Source organism: Podarcis cretensis (genome assembly GCF_951804945.1).
Source record: "Podarcis cretensis genome assembly, chromosome: 2".
In the NCBI taxonomy this organism is placed as follows: Eukaryota; Metazoa; Chordata; class Lepidosauria; order Squamata; family Lacertidae; genus Podarcis; species Podarcis cretensis.
The window spans coordinates 85562847-85588321 of NC_137171.1; the positions used below are offsets into that span (position 1 = coordinate 85562847).

Genomic DNA, 25475 nt, shown 5'->3' on the forward strand with positions numbered 1-25475 from the left:
ACTGACTTGCATTAATGCTGATTGTAGCAATAGTTGAATCTTTCTATGAATGTGTGTGATTTTTAGGCGTTGTTTGACCTGGTCAAAACTCTGTAGAATATACTTCAAGATGTAATGCTGAATCACCTAATAATCGACCAGTGCAAAATAGCAGGGAACTAGCAGTTTCTGATGCAGGATGCTATCACTTGGAAGTTTCATAGGCAGAACCATTTTTGTCAAACTTTATGACTCCTTTTCCAGAGAGTTTAACACACATTCCCCTGTTCCTTTTCGCTTTTTAGATGGGGAGGAGAGTGCATTTCCCAGGTAAATTATTTCTGAGGTTTTCCCCCCTCTTCATTTTGCCTTGAACAGCTTAAGTTTTTATTTCATTTTTTAATATGGCATGTAAGTTGCTGCGGGTGGACAAAAATTCCTAAGATTTCTCTTGCCACTGCGCACAACATAGATAAAATCACAGGACAGAACTGGGGGATCTTCTTCTCATTGTAATGCATTGGTTAACAAAAAGTGTGTTATGAGAGGAATGAGCCTTGTGTGAAAAGCCAGTTCCCCCTTGAGGGAGTATCCATTGACTATAAATAGCTTGTGATTTGGTTTGACCTAGTTTACGCACCAGATGGCGCCAAGCTCACTGGAAAGCAAGAAGTCAATATTCTGTTAATTTCTTAAGATGAGAAGGTAACTTCCACCACTGATTTTTTTTTTAATACATGTAGGTAAACACATGTTTATCTTGTAGCGTTGATTCCCCAACACACATATCTTCATACCATGCAATTAAGCAATCACTTTTAAGTGTCAGCCTCATTCATGTACACTAACTCTTCTTCACACAGTATCTGCATTTGCCCTACAATGAGAATTACAGCAGTAGCCACTGAGTTACCATGATAATCGCTACAAGACTCTGCATAGTGAAGTTCTCTCGGGGTTAAAACTGTCTGGCAATGTGAAAGGGCTCACAAATAATCTGACTGCCAAATACCTAAGCCAGGGATGAGGATCCTGTGGCAGCACTCCCAAAAGTTGAATTCTAACTCCATGATTGGGGATTGTAGGAGTTGTAGTCAAGCAATATTTGCAGGACTGCAGGTTTCTCATCCCTGACCTAAAGCTTAAAATTTAAAAGTGACTTCTGCCTTAAGAACCTTGTTTAGGGAGATACCCTTCTTGCCATCTCTGTGTGGCCTTGTAAGTGAATGTGTCCATCATTTGAATTGTAAGGATAAATTGAAATATTTGTCCAGTTTATAGAGGATCTTAATATCTTAAGTTTCCATTCATGTACCACTTCCATTGAATGACATTTATGAGATAAGGAGCTTGAAAGCAAGGCACTATTTAGCTTTTAAGGTAAGGAAAGGGTACCCTGGGCTGCGTTACAAGATAGGCAACTCTTAAGTGCACAGCTGTCCATCTCTGCTTCCTTACCGTTTGCTTTGCCATAAGGGTACTTTAGTTTTTGTAGCTTCTTTACTCTTTCGGTGCCTGAGGTACAGTGCTCTTATAGTTCTGAATTATCACAGTGCTAATTAGTATGATGCTGTTGCCAGAATGAGGAAGATACGATGGCCTGATTTGACTCAAGCTAGTCTTGAAGTGTCAGCTCCCATCTGCCCTATATCATTCTGGCTCTGAAGTCTTTGTTGATTGACTATAATTACAGCATATTGGTTACTCATGGAACACCGATTTTGTGCCAAAGAATTATCAAGCATGAGCTTCAGGCATCCTAAACCATGAAAGTGCCCCCCCCCCAAAGGGACAGGTGTAGTCATGGTATTTGAACCACCTGATGTCTCTAATTTGTTTAACTCGAGCCAATTCTATAGCTGTTGACATTTAATAGTGGGAGGAGTTAGAAGCCGGAGTCTTAAAAACTGAGGGAACAGAATGAAGCAAATCTGGTTCTCATGCTCTTGCAGGTAATCGAGGAAACTGCTCCTACTACTAGTTAACCCCCCTGACTTTATACCTCTCTGGATTTTAGGCTCGGGTTTACTTACAAATGCAAATATTTTTAATCGAGGCACTTGGTGGGCTATCACTAACACTATTTCATGCCTTTCGAAGCATGTCTAAAGCAGTGATTCCCAAATTGGCTTGGAGCACACCAGGGTGTGCCACTGAAGAACCACAATGTGTCTTGAAGACATTCTGTTGGAGGCAAACACTCCTGCATTTCTTTTAGAGTGCAGTGGCCTTGGACATCACTCATTCCCTAGCCTGCTCCAGGATAACACCCCAAAGGAGTAAGGATGCGTTCCCTGTTGCTGCAGCCCAAACTACAGGTCTTTGCACAAAGGTTATCTGAATACCTGCTTGGCCTGGATCTGACAACCTTGGGCAGAAAATACAAGAGCAACTTTTAACTGCTTGCCAGTGCTCAGGAAAAGCATATTAATCTTCTGGAATTCACTATATAATTCAAAATGCTGCTTTAGATTTCCTGCAATTTAGCACATCCCCTTTAACTTCTGGCTAAGTAGCCCTGGCTACCTCTTTAGAAATAGAACATCGGAAAGGTCCAGATAATTGAACAAGGCTTTCAGTCCTTTCTGTAGAAATCTGAATGAGGGGTTGAGCTGAAGTAGAATACTTTGGATACATTATTAAGACCTGTTCCCTTTATATGATTCCTCTCCAGATAACTTGCTCACGTGCCCACCGTAAGCCAAAAGAGCAAGCCATGAAACAGGGTGAGGCAAATGTGATGTGTGTCCAAGCTACAAAAGGAAGTTTGTAGCCACTTGCAAAACAAGTTCCCTTGCGGGTTTGTTCTGACCCAAACATGAATTTCACTGTGGAGTATGGAAGAATGGCAGATATAACTCAACACTGCCCAGGATCATGAGATGGGAAAGGAAGGGCAGTGACTGAAGTTGAATGTAGAATCGGGCATTTGTGATTGTTACAAGAGCTGTAGGCAACTTGGTGACTGCTCCTATTTATCCTTTGTTTTCAGTGTATTAAGATTCTCTACCCCAAAGTAGGACTTTGTCCTGTTTTGAACTTGCTTTTCCCAAGTCAAATCTCAGTAGCAGGTTATTTTCTTTTGACTTATCTCTGTAAAGTCTCCCTGCCGCAAGTCCACATGCATCAGGCATTCTGGTTGCAGGCTCCTCCTAAAAGCCGATGGGCCTTGTTTTCATCTCTGCTTTCTTGAAGGAGTACTTCTGATTGGTCCTTTTGTCAACCAGAATGTACCATGTTCCCCAGTAGATGCCGCTGGTCACCCCCGTGTAGCGTCCATGGTGGTACTTCCCATTGAGGTTGGCTGCCAGGCAGGAGTCGAACCACCAGCCGGCCCCATAGTACGCACCACAGTTGCCCATGGGGTAGTTGTCATTGTCACTGTCCCAAGTTGTGAAGCACTTGTGATCGTGGTTGTAGTTGCGGCTGTAGCTCAGGGCGTTGCCTGCACTGCCTTGATACTCCCGGGCTGTCAGGCGATACTTGTGGGCCTCGCTGGCCACTTTGAATTTGCGGTAAACAGCATGGCGCTTGACGCCATGCCAGTCCTCCAACTCTATGCGCACAACATGCTGGCCCAGGCGGGTTAAGCTGTGGAGGTGCTCATTGCCCAGCCAGTGCTCCCCTTGCAGGCTCCCAAATCCCTGCCTGTACTCCTGCCAAGTGCGGTTGAAATCCACAGAGCCATCCTGCCGGCGCTGGAACACGGTCCACCCGCCACCATCCGTGACCATGTCACAATAAGCCTGGCAATACACAAGACGAAGGTTAATCGGCAGAAGCACTGGAGCGCCTGAAAAAGAGCCCTTGCTCCAGCCCACGGAATCAGGCTGTGACATCATGCTCTCCTAGGAAATTTTCCACTCTGCAGGCAACATGAAGTGCTTAAACAGGTTTAATGGTCTTTGGCTGCTCTAAGGAACTATTCTCATCAGTGGGGAACAGGGCTAAGGAGCTCCAGAAGTGAATTCTCACCACTCTCACTAAATAACATTTGAAAACCATGCAGATATGATTAATGGTAAGTGGCAGAAACTCACCGCCTGCCTGTTCATGTGCCATTTTGGAAATTTTATTTTCAGCAGTTTAGATTTACTTATTTTTGATTCTGTTGTGTCTGTTCTGCGCAGCATTAGTGCAGGAGTGTCCCATCTGGGCATGTATTTATTTTACTAATTAAACAACTGAGTAGTGGATGTTCCCGTTTTAAGAACCACACACTTAGCGTTATGTTTTCAGTGGCTGCACTTAATCTTTCTTGCTATGGGGAACATATCTAACCAGATTTTTTTCTTGATAGGGGACTTTGCAAAGTCCACGTCTAAAAAGAACTTGGGGACACACTTTGCTCATGGGGAGAGAGGCCATAAGTGCAATGTTAAAAAGGATAATTCTCACCTACTACAGTGGTACATTGGTTCTCGAATGTCTCCGTTGACAAATGCTGAAAGCCCAGAAGTAAATGCTTCCATTTTCAAACGTGCCTAGGAAGTCGAACGACTTTCGCTGTGTGTTTTTCAATTTTCTCAATTGAATTGAGGCTTCCGTATTGAGTTTTCAGTTCTTGAACATTTTGGAATGTGAACGGTCTTCCGGAATGGATTATGTTCGAGAACCGAGGTACCACCGTACCATCAATATATTTTGATGGGCAGGTGTATGAAGGTTCTAATCTGCATCAGTGATGGCAAGGGGGGATATTTACTCCAGATTCATTAATGCAAAGTAAAAGCTGTATGATCTTAATAAGGGAAGCAATCTACAGTGAGTGAGTGGGACTTACTTCTGAGTAAGAATACACAGGATTGCATAGCAGATTATCATTCGTAATAACAATGCAGAGGAGGATGAATAGAGAATGCCCACTTTAGGAGCAAACCAGTGCAAATTTTATGTATGGATACAACTTTTACATGCAGTAACACATACCAGTGGAGCAAGGAGCTGAATGCATATTGCAATTGTGCTACCTTTGGCCAAATAGAGACCCAGTTGGCTGCGTGCATATCTTATTTACTCCATTAGATATGATACCTCAAACCTACCTACCTTACCTCAAAGTGTTGACGGAGGGGAATGGGTTGGATGGTGTATATCCCATTGTCTCGGATGCCCTGTTTATGGATCTCTGCACAATCCCGAGGATACGTGTGCTCAGATTTTTCAGAGGGTTCCACTGAAAGTATATAGGAACATAGAAAGCTGACTTAGACTGAATTGGACCATAGGTCCATCTGGAAGGCATTGAAACCACAGGGGCCTGGCAATGGAAACAACAGGTCCTGGACATATGACCTGTCTTCCAGGAATTTTTCTGTGATATGGCACCTAGAAACTGTTACGCGTATGCTAAAAAAGGGGACAAAGAGTATCCTGCAATATGAAGGCAGGGACAAGACGTACATGCTTCTATGACAGTACTTAGATGTTTGGTTGGCGAGCAGGATTGCACCTCCAGAGCAATCTTGGGGCACTGCTGCCTGCTTCAACATGCTATTGGATATAGCAATCAAGTGAGGTCTCCCCAAAGAATTAAGAAATTATCATGTGCTTCTGGCCAATGTGTGTTGGGCTTCACACACTCAGACTGCCTTCAAACATAATGGGTTCTAGGCAGAGGTGGGGAGTTGCATTTGCATACCTGGAGATCCATGTGTGTAAGGCATCATTTTCCTCCTGTGACTTGACCAATGTGAAGTGCGAAGCCATTTCCTGGCTTCCCCCAAAGCACATATTTTCTCCTCGTTTTGGCTTCATTTTAAATTGTAACCTTCTGCACTAAAGCACCATGTATATTGATGGTGTTATATAAAAAAACGCATCATCTTAAGGAATGAGAGACATTGTAGATTTAATTAATCTTCAGCTGTTGTGGTCTAGCATAGTTTAATTTGGGTTGCAAGTTTATGTTTATGCTGCCTCCGTTGCAAATATATATACTGTCTTTGTTGTTAAATATTAACAATTAATTATTATATATTTTATTTGTTTGCAAGCCGCTCAGGGAATGTTTATTGAGTGGCTATATAAATATTAAAGGCACCTTGAGGCGGTGAGGAATATCTAAAGGCTATTTTGCCATAGCCCATCAGGGTGCAAGTGAGGGCATCCCTTTGCCTTTTTTTCCCTTAAAAAAGGTCAGTTTATTTTTTAAAATTGTACTTCTCTCTCAATAAATGGGATCAATTTACACCAGCTCTTGGGCTGAAGTAAATTTATTCAAAATTTTGGCGTGTATCTAGGGTACCAGGAAGGATTCAAATCTTTCCGACCTAAGCCTTGCTGTCGCACTCCTTTGGGGTACACACTGCTCTGACACACCCTTTGTGGCCCAACATCATCAGGGTCACAAGACTATGGACCAGTGGCGTAGCGTGGGGGGTGCAGGGGGGGCCGGCCGCACCGGGCGCAACATCTGGGGGTTAGGGTTAGGGGGCGCAAATCCACGGGTTAGGGGGTGCAAATCCATGGGTTAGCGGGCGCAAATTACTTGCCTTGCCCCGGGTGCTGACAACCCACGCTACGCCACTGCTATGGACCATGATGGAGAGAGGGGACCTGGCCTCCCTCTCAGGTTTCATACGATTGTAGTCTAGTTTACATAATAGATTTATACTAACCTGTAAGTGCTGGTGTCTCCTCAATCTTGTGCTCTTTCCCTATATCTGAGAGATAATTTGGAGTCTGTGAGTGAGATTACTGCAAAGATCTTGGGAAAAGCCACTGCCCACTCCATTCTCAGTAGTCTGTGACTGAGCTAGTTCAATGCAGTGTTATTATACAGATTTGCTAAGTGTTTGGATAACTTCCCCCCAGGCATTAAGGGGGCTTCTACACAAGAGCGTTCTACATTCCAAGTGGAACATTCAGATTCATTTTTCTCTGTGAGTGCCATTGGTGCATGGCCCCCTGCAACACATGCCATTCTTGCTTTTTTTTTTTTTTTAGGGTGCCTTCGGACTCCCACTATTTTGTGGGATGTATTCAAGCACATACCAGAACCTGAGGTTTGCACAGTTAAGGTGAACTAAAGGGCTCTGTCACCTTAGGGCAACAAATCTGCTTTTAAAAAAAAAGAAACAGACTTCTAGCAGTTTGAAAAGTGGCAGGGAAGTGCATTGAAAGATATGGGACGAACAAACGCCTAACAGGAAACACCCCACAAACAAATCAAGATGAATGCAGGCCCAATGCTCACAAATGTCATAGATAACCACCCCACAAACCATGCTCAATAAAGACCTGGATATGAGACAGGGATGGGGAATCTGTGGCTTTCTTGGACTCCAACTTCCATCAGCCCCAGCCACCTTGGCCAATGCCCAGGAATGGTGAGAGTTAAGGTCCAATAACACCTGGAGGCCTACAGTAGTTTAAAGTGGGAAACATTGAAAAACACGTTCGTGCATTTCACATCTGAGGACCCAAATGTAAGCCCTAGGCATCTAAGGCTGGGAAGCGGATATTTTCTGTCATCAGCAGCCTTCCTTAAGATTTCATCAGGTCTCCTCCCCTGCCACTAGATAGATCCAGGAGCCACAGAGTTTCCTGTGTGCAGGCGACGAGATGCTCTGCCTTTTTGACTCTGCTTCTGGCAGCAAAATAACTTGGGCAGGCATTGTGCCGTCTGCTCCCATAACAGCGTCTTTGCATCGCTGTCCCTCTTGTTCTTCTCTTGCTCTGGTATAATCAGGGAGGATGTGGAGTGGGAGAGGGCACTATCTGAAGGAAATGATGAACAGTGGGGGGATTGTGTCCAACAGAAAGGATTGCATCATCGGTCAGCCTGATAGCCATAAATGTCAGCCGCAAACTCTTCAAACATATTGCTCATCAATACAGCATCCATCTGTCCAGAAATTCCTGGCGGGACATGGACTGTTGAGATGTCAGACATCAAAAGAGAAAACGAGTGGAACATCTCAAGCAGAAGAAGTGGGGAGGGGGGAGGAAATAATGAAAAATGGTGGAGGAAAAAGCCAGGCAGAGGCGGAATGAGGACTCTGAGGTTTTGAAGGCTTTGCCTGTCCTTGCTGAATCGAAGTTGGAGACAAGACACATTCACAGGACCACTTGAGTGCATGGTGACTTTGATTCTGCAGTGTGGAGCTGGTTAGGTGACTGCTTTGGTGCAAAGCAGCACTGGAATTTTCTCCATGGTTTATTCTGGCCAGGATGTAGGTTCATGACAATGCCAAGCTCAGCTCACTTGGTATGTGTGCTAAGTTGGCCTTGTGAGACCAACTTAAATAGGATGGGCTTAAATAGGAATATGACCTAGGGTGGAACAAAGGAGCCACAGGAAAACACCCTGGAAGCAAAATAAATTAAAACAATTCTTTTAGAAGATAGTTAAAAATACTCTTCTTAAAAACCTAAAAGAATCAAGTCTTCAAAAAAGAAAGTCTTTAAAAGAATCCTTCCAAAAGAATTTAAAAATTATAATGTAGCACCTTAGAGACCAACTGAGTAGTTTTAGGTATAAGCTTTCGTGTGTGTGCATGGTTTTTAAGAAGAGCCTTTATAACTATATCTTTAAAGAATTGTTTTAAATTATTTTGAGTACGGCAGACCAACACAGCTACCTACCTGGAAGCAAATCAAGATGAATGAAGAATAAATATTCATTGTCATAATAACGGCCTCATAAACAGAATGAGCATTCAGAATGAATGCTCAGTAAAGACCCGACATGGTCCAGCCACATCATAAGATTTGCGCAAGGAACCCTGTCTCTTTTTGCCTACCTGAACTCCAGGTGCAGCATGAGCAAAGCAAGGCAAGAGGACTGCCTTGACGGGGCCTGGCCTCCTTCCCTCCCTGCTCAGCACTCCAAGCTCGGTGTAGGGGGCTGTATCCCAGCAGACTGCTGTGAACTATTTACAAGGCTTTATTTAGAACTTCATAGAATTGTAGAGTTGGAAGGGACCACGAGGATCATCTAGTCCAACCCCCTGAAATGCAGGAATCTTTTGTCCAATGTGGTGCTCGAATCCACAACCCTGAGATTAAGAGTCTTGTGCTCTCCTGACTGAGCTATCCTTCCTTTCTCCCAACAAATAATAGTAAAAACGCAATACAACACCACACACTAAAAACTTCCCTGATGTCTTTTAAAAATCACATAGCTGTTTATATGTTTGACATCTGCTGGGAGGGTGTTCCACAGGGTGGGCACCACTACCGAAAAGGCCCTCTGCCTGGTTCCCTGTAACCTCACCTCTCACAACGAGGGAACTACCAGAAGGCCCTCGGAGCTGGATCTCAGTGTCAGGGTGGGACGATAGGCATACATAGGATTCCCAGGAGATCTCCCCTCGAAGCACTTGCCAGGCAGATGGGCTTCAGCAAGGCTGCTGCACCATGAGCCTTCAGATCATACCCCACCCCAACCTGGACTTTGTTGTTTGTGAAGAGAGAGAAGAACCTCTCTCTTCACAGACAGGCTAATGGGAAGTGGATAACGCCCCCCCCCCCCGCTGTACTCACCAAGAATGGATGCCTTCAGGACTGAATCGCTGCAAGGCAACTTGCAGCCAGAGAGGATCCCCAGCAGCAGGGCCACCAAGGAGCTGAGCTGCTCCTCTAAGCGGTGCAGATTAAGCCGGCTCTCCTCCTGCAACTTCTGTAGGCCCGATGCCATGGAAACCACTCTGGTTTCCACCAAGCTGAGTCGGTCCATCAGGGTCCTGGTCCTGGAAGAGCTTTGTTTGTTGAGCTCTCCAGTGTGCTTCAGGATCTGCTTGAACTCCATCTGCTGCTCGCCAGCAGGGACATCCTGCACCTCCTCAGGTACTGCTGGCTCCTCTGGCCCCAGGACCTGGAGCTTGCAGCTCCCCAACCCATCACAGCCACCTTCCGGAGAAGGGAGAGGCATGGCCACCAGGGACCCTGCGCATGCTGGGTTGTCATCTCTTTGGCTGCACTCGGGGCTGTCTGAGTTCAGGCTTCCTGACTCTCGCAGAACCATAAAGAGGAAGCCAAGGCAACAAAAGCACTTGCTGAAGCGGGGGAAGAGTTTCATTTCTCTCCTTAATGCCTCCCGAGGGGGTGGGAAAGGCACACGCGACATGCAAGAAGCCACAGGCTGGAAGCTACTGCAACAGAGCTTCTTCTGTCTCCGCAGGCGAGCTGCCTCTCTAGGCTGGGAAGGCCACTCCCAGGCTGGGTCGGGGCAAACTGCCTCGCCGAAGAAAAAGTGTGGAGATTGGGGAGCTGCGAGGGAAAGGAGGAGGGAAAGTAGAGTGGCACACAGATAAAGGAGCATTTGAGACTGTCCAGCAGATTAGCATGTCATGGGCAATTAAAGCTAGGCCCCTTGTGGGAGGCAGTGATTAGCGTCTGGCTTGAGTGAGCTTTGCTCTCCAGCAAGAGGGCTTTGACTTGAAAGGCCTGTAATTTGCCTTGACATTAAAGGCACAAGGAAATCGCCCAAATGCTAGCAAGGGAGCTGAGTGAAAGGAGCGGTAATCTCTCGCAGTGCTTGCTGGCCTTTGGCACGGCGTGGCCACCCACCCACCGCCCATTAAGCAAAGCATGTGCTCACAGGCCTCTTCGCGCTCCAAGGCCAGAAGGGTCATGTGCACAGCCCTCCCATGCCAGACTTGACAGGCTCACTTCATCACTCCCCAGCTTTCCGCAGTTGCACTGACCAACTCTCCCTCCTTTGGGAGCAGCCTGGACCTCAGATCTCTAAGGCCTCAGATCTTTAGAGCGGTTTGATACCACTTTAAACAGTCATGGCTTTTCTCCAAAGAACTTTGGGTGCTGTGGTTTGTTAAAGTGTAAAGGCCCTCACTCGGTCTCCACCCTCATCGTTCAGCCCCGTCACTGAGGTCCAGCTCCTAGGGCCTTCTGGCAGTTTCCTCATTGTGAGAAGTAAAGTTGCAGGGAAGCAGGCAGAGGGCCTTCTCAGTAGTGGCACCCTCTCTGTGGGACACCCTTCAGATGTCAAGGAGATAAACAATCATACGAATTTTTGCAGACATCTGAAGGCAGCCCTATTCTGGGAAGCTTTCACTGTTTGGTGTTTTGTTGTGTTCCTTTATACTTTGTTGGATAAACCCAGTCAGATGTGTGGGGTACAAAAAATAAAAACTATCATCATCCTCACCATTGTGCAGGGGTTCTGGGAAGCAGTTCTGAGCAACCCATCTCCAAAGAAAGTAAGCTACTGCTTTCTGATACCCTCTTATACAATTATCAGTGATATAGTCCACTCTTGGAAGTTACAAAGCAATGAGCGGCCCTTCTTCTTGGTTGATGTCTCTTATCGCCTCCCCTTAAGTGGACGACTATGAATCTGAGGACACTAAACAAAAGTAGGATACTGTTTCTCATTTTAATTAGGTTTTACTGAAATCCTTTACATCTCTACTTAGAAGAAATCCCCATTCAGTGGAGCTTATCCCCAGGTAAGAGGTTATATAGGATAACAGCTTTAAAACTCTGATGGTGTGTAAAAGAATTAAGCAAATGACTGGTCCACCCCACTCTTTAAAAACGGAGCAGGAAGAACATACCAGGTGTTGGGATGTAGTCTTAGCATCTTCTTAGTTGTGTACCTTAAGAGCTCTGTACAGTTGCCATATTTCAAACAGTGAAAATCTGGACAGAAAAGTTGTTGAGTTTTTTGGGAAAAGTTGTGGAGCTTTCATTGACAAAATCACCATTTGTTAAGCTATTTTTATGGAAAACCAGCAAAAACAGCACTGCTGGCATGGGCTGCCATATGTCCAGATTTTCCAATTTCCACCCAGGCTGCAGTATTTAGACTGCAGTATACTGTATATCCCCTGCAACCCTACTTTTAGGCTTGTGAATCACATAATCCGTGCTCTGAGCTAATGTACAGTCTATGTCCTGACTTCTTGAATAAAGCTTTCAGGTTTCCTCGAGCTGAGAGTCCAAGTACTGTGTCTGAGAGTGGGAGCCAGGACACCCACAAGGCTGCAAACAGCATCACCTTTGGGGGTTTGCTTTCTAGCTGCCAAACTAGTGAAGAGAAGTAGTTCTCCGCCATCTAGTGGTCAGAATGCTGCACTGTTCACCCAGTTTATCTTCAACAAGCTGTTTAATATACAGAAATTGGAACATGGTCCTCATGGACCATTTGGCTCACTTAGCTCTGCGTAGTCTAAACACTCTGGCAGTGGCTGTCCAGGGTTTTGAGACAGGGAAATTCCCAGGTCCACCTGGAGATTGAAGCTGGGACCTTCTGCAGACAAAGAACGTCCTCTGTCACTGAGCCACAGCCCTTCCCCCGTTTCAAAAAAGGAATGGATTGAATTATAATGATTGATTATCATGCTTGATTCTTCCATACAGCTCTCATGTACAGTCTGGCTTTTACAACAACGCCAGTTTCTCCAACGCGCTCCCAACACTGAATACCATTTCGCGTGTCCATTTCCCCCAACCATGTGCGGTTGGGAAAAGCGTGCATTTTCCTGGGAACCATTAAAATGATGAAGTACCTGGTCTTCCCATTGCAGTAAGACACAGGCCTCAGAAAGGAAGGAAATGAGCAGAGACGGCAGCAAGAGGTGCTACTGTGTGCACACTCCCATTTACTCCACATCCAGTGTGCTCCCACCTCTGGGTGTATACACCACATTTACTGTGATCCGTTTCTATTCTGTACCTATCCTGTTGTTTCTTATGAAGTTTGGTGCATTGATATGTTTCCCCCCCAAACCAGCTTTGATCTGAATTAAGTAGAAGAGCAACCTAGCTGTGTTTTAAGCTAGCAACTTGTGCACAGCCTACAGCTGCCTATCAGCCCTGACCCTTGGCTGTGTGGGCTGGGGCTGATTGTTGTCAGAGTGCAATGGCATCGGCAAGTGCCCCATGCCAGCCACCTCTGCCTTAATCCAAACAGGTATGGCAGTGAGAGAGAAGGGACATCTTGGGGATAGTCCATCATCTAGTTAGGAAGAAGAACCTAAGGAAAGGAAAAGGGTATAGGAGGTACTATGCAACTCATGCAAAAATATGCCAAAGGCTGCTTTACGACTTACAAGCAACAATCTTTTTTTTTATTTAGACAAGAATACATTCACCCAGAAAGGTTCGATTCTAGGCTAGACAAAAAGTCCACAGAACAGATCCAAGAAGGGGAGAGGGAAGACCTAAGCTGCAGCTTCTTATTCATTGCTTAAGGAAAAGGATCTAAACCAGTCATTATGCTGGGGGGCTTAAAAATTACTCTCTTTTGGGGGGTCTAGTCTCAGTACAAAGGTTTTGGCTTGTTCTTCAAAAATGTTGAGATTCACAAGGTGTAGTGGCTTCTGTTTTACCACTAGGGGGACACACAAATGATCCAATATGGTCATACCAAGTTGGGAAAACATCTAGCCCCCTCTTAGCCAACTTGATCAGATTTCTCCCAAATTTCAGCCCTTGACATAAAGCCGCCTGGGGGACTCATTGCTTCTTTCCTGCACATACAATAGAAAAACAAGAGTGAATAATGGGCAGTGACAAGGCAGGACATCTTTTTTTTCTCTCTCTCTCCCCACCCACCCCGCCGTCCAATTTGTCTTCGAGGCTGACATAGGAAAAAACCCCAAATTGCCGCTCTCGCCTTGCACAGTTTTACCACAGTATCCTGAGAAGCATCTGGTGTGGAGCTGATAGCACAGGGGGGGTTCAGGCAGGAGCCCCAGCCGGAAGCCGAAGAGTTAGCAGCGGTTGGGGACCCACTGCTTCTGTCAGGACGTCAGACAGGAAACCTTACAATGGCTCTGAAGTGAAGGCTCTCTGGATCTCTGCCACTGTCTGTTCAGAGAGAGGCAGACAGGCCAGCCTCCCTGCCAGGGACAGCAGAAACCACTCAGAACCATTCCCCGAGGGCCATTTTGTGTGGCTCAACCAGCAAACCATTGGGGCCATAGGAAGGCACTTTGGGTAGCTGGAATAGTAAGAATTACCCTCATTATCCCAGCCCATAATCCTTATCCTTATGTGCATAGTGACAGCCATGTGCAAAGAAGCCAGGAGCATCATGTAGCCTCTTCTCCACATGCCCAGGATATGCTCCTAAGCAGCTGCATGCATGTGTAGCCTTCCGGGAGGCCTTCATCCCATTACAAAAGTCTGTCCAAGTGAAACTTTGAGGAAACAGATCATCAAAGCAAAATTGCAATCCCTTGAGTTCACCCACCCGCCTCCACTTATTTTTTAAGACCAAGCTCCAATGTGCATCAGAGCCTTGAACGAAAGCACCAACCAAATATGTGCCAGCAGAGTTCAGTGGGATACCCCTGTGTTGCCCACATATCTGTGTGGAGGAGGAACATTGATGATAGATAGATGATATAGATGATAGATGATAGATGATAGATGATAGATGATAGATGATAGATAGATAGATAGATAGATAGATAGATAGATAGATAGATAGATATAGATAGATAGATAGATAGATAGATAGATAGATAGATAGGATCTCTGAATGGTTTCCACTTTAAAAAAAAATGTTACGGTGGTGTAGAATCCAAAATATCATGATGATGGCAGAGCACTATTGTGATGGATGAAGCCATTGCAATGGTTATTCCAACCTTCAGATCACAGCACTGTGATGAACATTGTATTCACTTTTATGGAGTGGGGAGAGTGTCTAAAATACTGAGAAGGACTGTTCCCTAAAAAGGTTGAAGGCAGGCATCTTGCTGTAGTGTTGCTTTAAGGCACTTACCTTGAATAAACCATTTCGTCAGAATGTCATCCAGGATTCCTACATGGCAAGCTTGCTGTAGCAGCAGCAGCAGCAGCAGCAGCAGCAGCAGCAAAACAGACCATATTATGTTGTGAAGTCTAATACTGGAAAATGTATGAATGATCACCTATCTCCTAAGTGTCTGTATGCATTTTCATCCATTTCCACCAGAAGTATTTGTCCTCTATTCTGTAAGCCTGGAACTCTATGTCAGGGGGTGCCAATATGGTCCCCTCCAGATGTTGTTGGACTACAACTGACATGAGCATACATGACCAACAATCCGGGATAATGGGAGTTGTAACTGAACAACTTCTGGACAGTATCATATTGTCAATCACTGCTCTATATGACAGGGTAGATAGATACAAATCACTAAGAAAACACAGGAAGTCAGTTTTTTCAGAGATACTTTTAACTGGTCCTAATCATGTCAAAAACGTTTCCATTAAAACATGTACAACTAGAAAGAACACATACCCCATTTCAGGATTGTTTCTTTTATATCATTTTTAAAGATAACTTTCTTTAAAGTCATTTTAGAAAATGGCCGCATAATTCACAACTTCTTTAATGGCTAATTTTGCTTATTTCCTGTGCATTAGGAATGTTAACTAGAAGTACAAAACACACAAAATGGCACATATATTCTTTGCTTTCTTTTTAAAGATGACTAAGGGTCCAGAACTGCCTAGAAGAAAGGGCTGGGAGTGTCTGGGTAAAATAATGTATTCCAATGAAATTATAAAGAAATGCCCACATCTAGGTTGAAGGTGAATATTCATAATATGACAAAGCAAATTGATTCTGAATTTTCACAGAAAAGTAGCCTAATAGTTCTACAGTTAAAGTTTGGCAAGCCCCACTTTCACTGCAAGCAACTGGCTTTAAATTAACCATAGTGGGGCTGCCTCCTAGATTTCACTGCAACCTATGCCACAACTAACATTAGCTGGGCTGTAGGCAATGTGTTCAGAGCCATGGTCTCAGTTTGAGAATGTGAATGATAGAATAAACATGCTTTAATTTTAACAAAATTACTTTTCTAAAGAGCCCTGCATTTAAATGCAAAGAGAGAGAGGGTGGGATCGGTCATGTATCCTGATCGTCCTGATCAGGAGGCAATCAGAAGTCAGAATCATCATCATTTGAGCAGAATAAGTAACATTCACGCAAACAAAGAGTTGCTAGGCTAGGCCAACAGTTGTCAACCTTTCTGGGCCTGTGGGCACATTCACAAACTGGAGACACTGTTGTGAGCACACACATCACAGCAACCAAGCACACCACACAACCTATTCTGCTGACTACAATAGAACGCTGCTTTCAAGTCAAATTTCAGAGGAGGAGACTCTCCTGAAAGGCACCAGGAAAGGCTTCTGTGCCACACTGGCAACCCCAGAAGACCCCCCCCCCAAGTGTTCCTATTCTCCAGGGACAGTCACAGATTTACAGAATCCGTCCTGGTATCTGATTTGATCCTGGAATGTGCCGCTTTTCCTAGGACAGTCCCAATTTTCACTGGAGAAATGTAGGAGGGTATGGAGTTATGCAACTCCTGAGCCAAGGACATAAGTAACTATGCAACCTTTAGAAGACATCTGAAGGCAGCCCTGTTTTTTAAATGTTTAATTATGTTTTTGGGCAGGGTATTAATAATAATAAGGCACATGATGTCCTTATTTTCATCAGAGATGAACATGTTAGTGTATGCCCCAGGCCTAGGAAGTCCACAACAGTGAAGAAATTCAAAGCTTAGCATCTGAACCCTGCTCCTATTCCTGCTCTGATTTCAGAGAGCCCTAAAACTACAAGCGCCCACTTGTCCCTTCTCACCACAGTCAGGCGTCTGTGGTGAAAGAAGCCGAAGGGTCTTTCCCCATTTTCTCAGCCGGTGAACCAACTCTGCAGTTCTATGCACATGTACCTTGGGAGCAAGCCCCATTGGACATGGGGACTTTAAAGGTGAAACCTGGATCCAGGAGGGTTTATTTCAGTCATGGATGCATAGGGAGGGCACCTGTCTCTTATCCACATATTCCTCAACTGTCACAAGAACGCCAAAGTGGAACGGTTACAATGAGAAGCAACCTAAATGTTCTACGAATCTCCATTTCACACATTCATCCCTTCCCAGCTAATGGGAAGCTGCATTATAGCAGGTCAAACATTTTGTCCACCCACCACAGTATTGTCTAAATGGTCTGGCATTCCATGGTCTCAGGCATCACCTACTATCTGAGATCCTTTTACCTGGAGATGCCAGGGATTGAACCCAGGACATTCTGCATGCAAAGCAGGCATCCTACACTGAGCTATGGCCTGCCCCGTATTTCCTTGTTCCTCTACGCCTCTTGCTCAAGGGATTCCCACTTTTGCTTCTTGTCAAGCAACCCTCATTTCTTTCATTCATCTAAACCCACCTTGAGCCTTTTCCCCTTTTTAAAAGACCTTCAATCTTGACCTGCCATATATATACTACTAATCCAAGGTTGGGAAACTTTTTTTTCAGCACAAGGACTTCATTTCCTTGGGTAGCCTTGAGGGCGCCACATGCCAGTGGTTAGCGGGGCCAGAGGCAAAAGTGGGGGAACACAGAATGTAAATTTTACTTTTGTACGGTAGGCTAATCTCTACACTCTCTTTCACCCTTCCATCTCCTCCATCCAGGCAAGCAAGCAAGAGGCATTATCAGAATCGAAGGCCACATTCCACTTAGTCAGTGAGAGTGCATGGCAGGGCTGTTGGGGGGCGTGGCCTAGGGAGAGAGGGTGTGGCTTGGGAAAAGATATGGCCTGAGGGCCAGACAGAGGCCTGGAGCACTGCATCTCCCCTAAATTATTCAATCTTCCTTGGGCTCTTCTCTTTCTTGGACTTTTGTTATTCTTTCTTTCTTTCTTTCTTTCTTTCTTTCTTTCTTTCTTTCTTTCTTTCTTTCTCTATCTCCCACTGACATTAAGCAGGCTTCAGCTTTTGTTTTTTTCCAGAGGTGAGTCCCAAAACTAAATTCAGTGTCCTGACTAGTAATGGAAGGATCTGTCAGTTTCAATTCTCTTAGTTTCTCTTTTTCCCAATCTTAAATTCAGTTCATCACATTTTGCAGCAATTTGGCATTAAAAAAAAAAAAAATCCGCATGAAAAGGTCAGCAGCGTTTTAGTGCAAATTTATCCCAATAAGCACATTTTTATATGCAATTTTGACTAAAGTCCTTCCCCCCCAAGGAATTTCCACTAATACAATGCAATTTTGTACGTTATTTTCACTAGTATATTCATTTTAGGCACACTTTCTCCCAATACATGCATGGTTTGGAGAACGGCAACACAAAATTCAGAAGGATAGCTGTATTTTGGTTTGCATATTGTCTTAAAAAGTGTGGATTTGATAGATTCAGCTTTAAATGCATACTGAATGAAAATTCTCTTCCATCCCCAGTCCTGACGTCTCACCTTCTTTGCAAAACACCATCTCAAACCCTTTTTTCTCATGTTTGTTTCCCCTTGGATGCCCCACAAATATCTTGCTCTGAAAATGGTGAAGGCAGAGCTCTTAATTGCCCAAACCTGCCGACTCCCACATTTCTGTCACCTTCAGAAACAGAAATAGTTATTTCTCCACAACAAGGAACCTTTGTCAATCTTTCAAGGCTGGAGACATATCTAGAAAACTGATACATTTTACACTTTCAATAATGGGAAAGCAACCATTGTACACTACTTCATTCCAACATCCTTTGTTGTAACCTGAAACTTCCAGAGCACCTACAACTAGTAGAGGCTTCATAGCTTAATACGAACAAGCCAGCTCCCCACCCCGTCTCTTTCCACCCCGCTTTGCTTACCATCTAAATTTTGAGCCACAGACTTTTGTCTGGGAGCAGAGAGAGGAATGTCTGGGTTCCAATGCTGCCCTCATAGCTACAGCATCAAACCGAATTTTTGTACTTTGTTTCTCCCTTGCCTGCTTTGTCCTCAGATCCTTGATGGAGAGTTCTGGAAAAGCTGCAAACTAGCAGAAACATCTCACTGAGTGAGGCAGTGGGGAGGCCAGCATAGTTTGCCACATTTTAGCTTGCATTAAAAAAGGAAGGAAGGAATGATCAGCATTTTAGTGTGAATTTTTCATAATATACACATTTTTTAAATGCAGTTTTGCCCAACCAATAGTTGGTTGCAAAGCAATTTTCCTGACTGTAATGCATTTTTGTATGCTACTTTCACTAAAGCATTTTTTCACCCTAGCCTGTGCATTTTTGTACACATAACTGTGAATGGTTTCAGAACTCACAGGGTTAAAGAGTTCTGTGTGACGTCCCTCAATTCCTGTCGCGTGACCCGAAAGGAGGGAGGAGTTGTTTCCTCACTGTTCCGTCTCCGCAGCTGAAGGAGACCGTGGCCATGGCTGCTAGCAGCCCAGGGGAAATCTGAGAAATGCTGAGTTGTAAATGTTCTGCTGTAATAAAAGACTGATAAAATGGACACACAAGTGCTTGATGTGTTTGCATGGATCTGAAGCAACAGTTTTTCCGCTGTGTTTTTACTCTGCAAGGCGAAACCGGAGAGACGCAGATCGGCGCAGCTTGGCTGGGGAGCGTGCCGGACCGCTATAAACTGCAGCTAATTGGGGTCGTAAACCAATTAAGCTTCATTATCTAACATTAATAGTTGGTTGCAAAGCAATTTTCCTGACTGTAATGCATTTTTGTATGCTACTTTCACTAAAGCATTTTTTCACCCTAGCCTGTGCATTTTTGTACACATAACATGGCTGGAGGACTGCATCACAAACTTTGGAGAAGAGGGATTTCGAAGGGTGGCTGCCTTTTGGTTCATGTATCATTTCAGAAAGTGTGGATTTAGTGAAATTGCCTTTAAATGTGAACTGACTCAAATTTCTCCCCCACCCCTAAGAGATTTCCTTTCCTTTATCGTATTTCTATGCCACTTTTCATTCACGTGAGTCACAAAGCTGCTTACATAAAATAAATAACACAGTAGCTCATGAATTACAATATAAATCATATAAAATAATTAACAAATCATCAGTAAAACAATGACAAATCCTTAATAAAACAACCACCTTCTATAAAACACTGTTTTTTTAAAAAAAAAACTTTAAAAAGAGTTTAAACAGCACAACCACAAGAAAAGTCATGTTATAAAATTCACAAAGTATAACAACACTCATAATCTACAAAAACAATATTAACAACATTAATAAGCTAACAACTAAAAACAAACTAACTACAAACTACAAATATGTGTTAACATATTTGCATTTTTACTCTCCATGCTATTTTTTATAGAAGTGCAGTTTATCAGTATTTAAATAAGCAAGCAAAAACATATTCTCTAGGAACTATCTTCACGGAGGAAAAAGAAACCAACCCAATAACAGGAGAAACAAAGCACTAGAAGACGTTAATTATCCTGGGTGTCTTGCTGGGACTTCTGGCTTACATGCAGCCCTGGCTGATGGAACCAAAATGAAATTTACAATGTTTCATGTTAAAAGAAACATATTCTGACACCCCCAATTTGCAAATACAGTAAATGTTTCTATACAGTGTGTTCTTACAGAGCCTCATTGTGAAGGAAAGAAGAATCATAGCCAGGATGTGTTAAATACACTTTCAAAAGCACCATCAGCCTCCTGCAGTGAGCCTTCACCTGCCCCCATTGCTATTACACCTTCAGTGAACTCTTTCCTTTAGCTCGGCAGCTCTGACTTGCGTTTCCAGCCTACATTCTAAACAGTGGCGTAGCGTGGGGGGTGCAGGGGGGGCCGGCCGCACCGGGCGCAACATCTGGGGGTTAGGGTTAGGGGGCGCAAATCCACGGGTTAGGGGGTGCAAATCCACGGGTTAGGGGGTCAAATTACTTGCCTTGCCCCGGGTGCTGACAACCTACGCTACGCCACTGGTTCTAAACCCTTCAGGGTTCTGTAGAATGCTTACTACATCACGGTCACTGCATTTCACCATCTCTATAGTCATAACTAGGGATGGAGAGAAATTTGGTTCAGATTGCATCGAGAAGTGAACTACCTAATTCATGCATTCCAAAACAATACAAGAGCCAAAATGCAGCACCATCCTTAGACATTCTCACTGCTCTGAATGTTGCAGTGTGGCCTTCCGGCCATGTACTGTGTAGATTGGACAAAGTGTGCATAAAGATGCATATATTAGTGGACTGATATACTATTCAGTGAAAATTGCTTTTCAAAAGTGCATCTATGAATCAAAACCGTATATAAATATGAAGAGGATTACGAATTGCCACTCAGATGTTGCTGAATTTTTGGGAAGACTTTTAAAAATATATATATAAAAAATCACAAACTGATATGGCGCTGTGGAGAACTGAACTGGAGAAAGAGACACTGACAGATCCACCCATCCCTTGTAATGACTTCACAAGGGGGAGTTGCAACAAAATGTTATGGCATGGAGGACTTCAGGAACATAGGAAGTTGCCATTGGTCAGTACTGTCTACACTGGCAGTGGCTCTTCAGGGTTTCGGACAGAGGGCATTCCTAGCCCTACCTGAAAATGAAAGGGGTTGAATCTGACCTTCTACATGCTAGGCAGATGTTCTGCCGCTGAGTTTCCTTTTGGCCAGCCATGCTCTTTTCATGGATACTCCATCCCTCTCTTTCCTACCCCATGTCAGTTAACATTCCATGCCCACTGTCCTTATTGGGGTGTTTTTGGGTTGTCCTCCTGCCCCAAATGCCTCTTAATTTCATTTTCTGGGACTCACAAGCAGGGAGAGGGTTGTTGCTCTAAGGTCCCTCTTGCAGGCTTCCTATAGGTAGCCTCTGAGAAATGGATGTTGAAATAGACATGCCTCTGGCCTGCTCTGGCAGGGCTTCTCTTCTGCTCTTATGCCCCCCACAGCCTTAGGGGTTATTCTTTCTCCTAAAGTCGGTGTGTGCACGCGCTTCTGCACATCTGCGCTCCCACACCAAGCCTGCTGATACCTCCCTCTGATGTGTGGATGTTTCTGTTTTGACTCAGGGGATGGGTTTGCTATATAGCTTCTCCCTTGGATTGTGATTGGAACTTGGGTATCACACAGATCCTCGCATCTGGATAATTACCATAACAGTTGCTGATGCTTCGTTTGTTGCATCTGGTGAACTAGGCTCCAGCCTACGAAATCTCATGTTACAATAAACTCTCTGTTCTTTAAGGATAACACCTCGCCCCAAAGTGTGCCTGCCATTTCCCACCAGGTTGGTGTGTCTGCCCTACTCCCAATGTGTCTTGCTGCCCACGTGGGGCTGCGGCATTACAATACAGCCTAAATGCATAAAAGATGGTTGTGTGCAGGGCAATTGCTTTCGGGGTCAACGCAAGGCCTGCAGCTCGATGGTAGAGCATCTGCTTTGCACACAGAAGCCCCCAAGTTCACCCCCTGGCATCTCCAGCTAGGGCTGGGAAAGAATTCTGCCATGAAGCCCTGGAGAGCTGGTGCCAGTCAGGGTAGGCAGTACTGAAGAAGGTAGATCAATGGTCTGCTTTGGTATCATGGGCGTAGTCAAGGGGGGCAGGAAGGGGCAGCTGTACCCCTAGCAATAAAAATCAATAACAAATACATAGGTAACTGAGGTTCTGCCCCCCCCCACAAAAGGCCTGCTCCCCCCTCCAAAAAAATACTGGTTATGCCCATGCTTGGTATGTCAGCTTCCTATTAAATCCAGTTATTGGCTCTGCAGTTTGGTCCTGTTTCAGTTGGATTTTATGCATGTAGGCTGCATTCCAAGGCTACGTCTCTTGCATGGACTTTGAGACACATTGGAAGTGGCACAAGCATATCAGGTAGGAATGGGAGACAGGTGTTCTCTTGGCCACCTCACATGTACGGGCTGAATCTGGGGAGAGGAATCATCTGATCTGCCTTTTAAAAATGCATAGAATCGATCCTAATGAATACCCTGCTTCCTCCTTCCTCCTCCCCCCTCCTGAAAATGCCTTATGGGCAGATGCTTTGTAATAAGTAAATTCTGCCTCACTGTCCTGTTTCTGCGATTTCACTCTCATAAGAAGGCAAGCTTTTGCCGTGAGGCCTGGCAGCCACTAGATGGCCATCTAAGACAGTTGGTGGGAAAGGCAGAGCTGCACAGAGTTGTCTGTTTCACGCGAACCAGTTGTCTGGTTCACTGGAGTAAAAGTGTGAACGTGCAAGTGATTCAAACTACTGCAACAAACCTGGGTGGCTCACTAAAATGGATTGGCTGAAAGCTGAGAATAGAAAGTGTTTGTTCACCCGCCCCATTATTAACTTGCAGAACACCTTGCCGTGGTGGTGATGGCCAATGGCTTAGGCGGCTTCGAAAGGGAATTGGACAATTCAGTGGGGCCTCCATGGTCAGAAGCAGTGTTTGTCTGAATATCAGACATTGAAAATAACAGAGCCCTGTTTGTAAATGTCGCACCATCTTCAGCTCTGGAAAAGGCAGTTTCTAGATAACAGCTGGCCAAGGAAATGTGATGACAGACTTAGCATGGCAGCCAGTTGAAAATCTGGTCTCTCCTTGATCCTCCACTGGATCATCAGACTAAGCTGGTACTAGAACTGTACTTGTGTGCCCTGAACTAGGAGGAGGGAGAGTTTAGAGACAAGATAATCTTCCAGGCAAGTACATGCAGATGGGGAAAAGTGCAGGAGTGCTCCTACTTTTTTTTTTTTTTTTAAAGGGAGGAGGATGAAACCTAACTGTTATCTAAGGACTGCTGCTTATTCCAGAATCACTCAGCAAGTATGGATATAGGATGCAGCTTTGGAACATGGAACAACAACAACAAGAAAAAAAGGCTATATGTAACCGATGCATTAGATGCAAATGCTGTTCAGTGTGAAAGCCCACTGGCAATTGATGCTTCCACTGGTTGTGTGTACACTTGAATGATGCAGTTGCTGAAGATTTCGCCAACCTAGCACCCTCCAGGCCCCATGGCTGATGGGAGTTGTAGTCTCAAAACATATGGAGGGTAGCAAGTTAGTGAAGGCTGCCATGACTTTAGGCCTGCCTTATGAGTTGAGACAACTCTCCTCTTCTTATTTCATACTCATTTCTGTGAAGATTGAAAAGCACCTCACTTTTGGCCTAATTTCCTGCAGGCTTTGAACACATGCTTTATTTTTATGCTGCTGTAACACTGCGTAGTGCCCTTTGTTTGCCTGGAGGCCTCCAACTTCTGCGATTTGTGTTTCCCCGTCTCCTTTGCCCTTACTGTCCTTGGCCTCTCTCGCCTACATTGTTTTCCTTTCTTTGTTTGTTTGCTTGCTTGCTTGCTTGCTTGCTCGTGCCTATGCTGCTGCTGTTTTATCTGATTTGATATTTATTGTATTATTTGATCACTGCTGTATGGGGCTAGGCTAATCGGTGACGAATACATGTAAATAATAGACCATGACATCATGGGAGCAGCGTTCTTATTCAGTCTTTTCTTAATCAGAAAAGAGGCTGCTGAGGCCTGGATGGTCTTATGTGGGTGGAAAACTTCTCAGCCAGTATCATGGAAGAGGTACAATCAGAAAATTGGCGAGAGAGGCTATCACAAAGCTCAGAACAAGAGCAGTGGGGGGGGGGCGGCGGCAGTTGCTGAGATGTATCACTGAAACACCAGCGTTTGGTGGGATTACAGATGAGAAAACCCGTGGAGAGACTTGAGTGAGATTGATCTGGTAGCCAGCAGATCAAAAACGCACAGAAGCAGATATTTAGCAGGCAAGGAGGGCGGCTGAAGCAAATCTCCCTGAGGAGATTCCAGATTGTTCCACTCTCTTCCTTCAGGCAACTGACGGAGCCCAGGGATACTATGGAGTTAGATCTGTGGTCTCCGTTGGACGGTTCACATCCTTCTCCAAGTGTCTGTTTGAGTCCCACCACTCCTTTGTTTCCTTCATTTTGTGACATCCCCTCCACACCCACACACTCCACCACCACTCTCTCCTTTGTTGACAATTTGGACATTAATCTTTCTGGTTCCAGTGTCACATTCATTTTTATCACAGTTCCGTTAGGGTCAGGTCGCTCCTTCCGGAGCTTTGGAGGCCCTCAGAGCAAAAGCCTCCCCTCGGGTTCCTTGGCAGAGGCCTTTCTCAGCCTCTTTGCTGCCTCTCACAGCCTTGGTTATTCCCCCACCTCAGCCTCCTGCATATGGGCCTGAGCTTTCTTACCACATCAGGATACAGAGCAGTGCATGAATTCCGGCCTCAGACTCTGGTCAACCGCAAGCTCAGTGTATTTCACAAACTGTACCTCCTCGTCGTGGGGGGAGGGCTGGGCCCTGAGCACCGGCACATAACAGACTCTCAGAGGCACTAACTACCAACTGGATTTCCAACCAAAGGAAACAAAACACAGATAGCCAGCCTCCTCCTTCTGCACCAACCCAAACCCACCTGATTTCACCATGGGAAGGGTCTTCCTGCTTCTCCTAGCCCAGGGACTCCTGAGGGCTTCTAACAAAAAATGGAGGTGGGTGCATCGGCCTCCTGCTCAGGCACCTAGCATTTGTGATCTCTCTCCCCTCCCATCTCAGATTTGAGGATGTGCTGCATAAACATGGACAATATATATATATATATATATATATATATATATATCTCCAGAATCTAACCACATGTTCCTCATCCTGAAGACTTCCTGTGCTCCCAGGTATAGTGTTTGGTACAACTAGTGAAGCACGGAGGACTGCTTGCCAAATGGCAACCAGTGCTTTCCCCCCTAAAAAAATGTTTAGGGGTACTCTCATTTTC

General features: G+C 44.8%; 1 protein-coding gene and 1 long non-coding RNA gene across 3 annotated transcripts; both read right to left on the reverse strand.

Moving 5' to 3' along the window:
- Window positions 1–2536: 2536 nt before the first annotated feature.
- Window positions 2537–10347, reverse strand: LOC307211275 (fibroleukin-like). 2 transcript variants are annotated; one of them, XM_079967758.1, is made up of 4 exons: window positions 9469–10347; window positions 6600–6644; window positions 5034–5155; window positions 2537–3725 (listed from the first exon to the last, which is right to left on the reverse strand). In XM_079967758.1, exons 1-4 carry the CDS (start codon window positions 10244–10246, stop codon window positions 3132–3134), a joined length of 1539 nt encoding a protein of 512 aa, XP_079823884.1. In that variant the 5' UTR covers window positions 10247–10347; the 3' UTR covers window positions 2537–3131. The 2 variants fall into 2 exon arrangements, with proteins under 2 accessions (XP_079823884.1, XP_079823885.1); XM_079967759.1 differs by lacking the exon at window positions 6600–6644.
- A 2639-nt stretch (window positions 10348–12986) lies between these two features.
- On the reverse strand, window positions 12987–25101 carry LOC307210203. The gene is made up of 3 exons (XR_013835918.1): window positions 24894–25101; window positions 18544–18710; window positions 12987–13418 (listed from the first exon to the last, which is right to left on the reverse strand). It is a non-coding gene; the product is annotated as an uncharacterized lncRNA (long non-coding RNA).
- Between the last annotated feature and the right edge of the window lie 374 nt (window positions 25102–25475).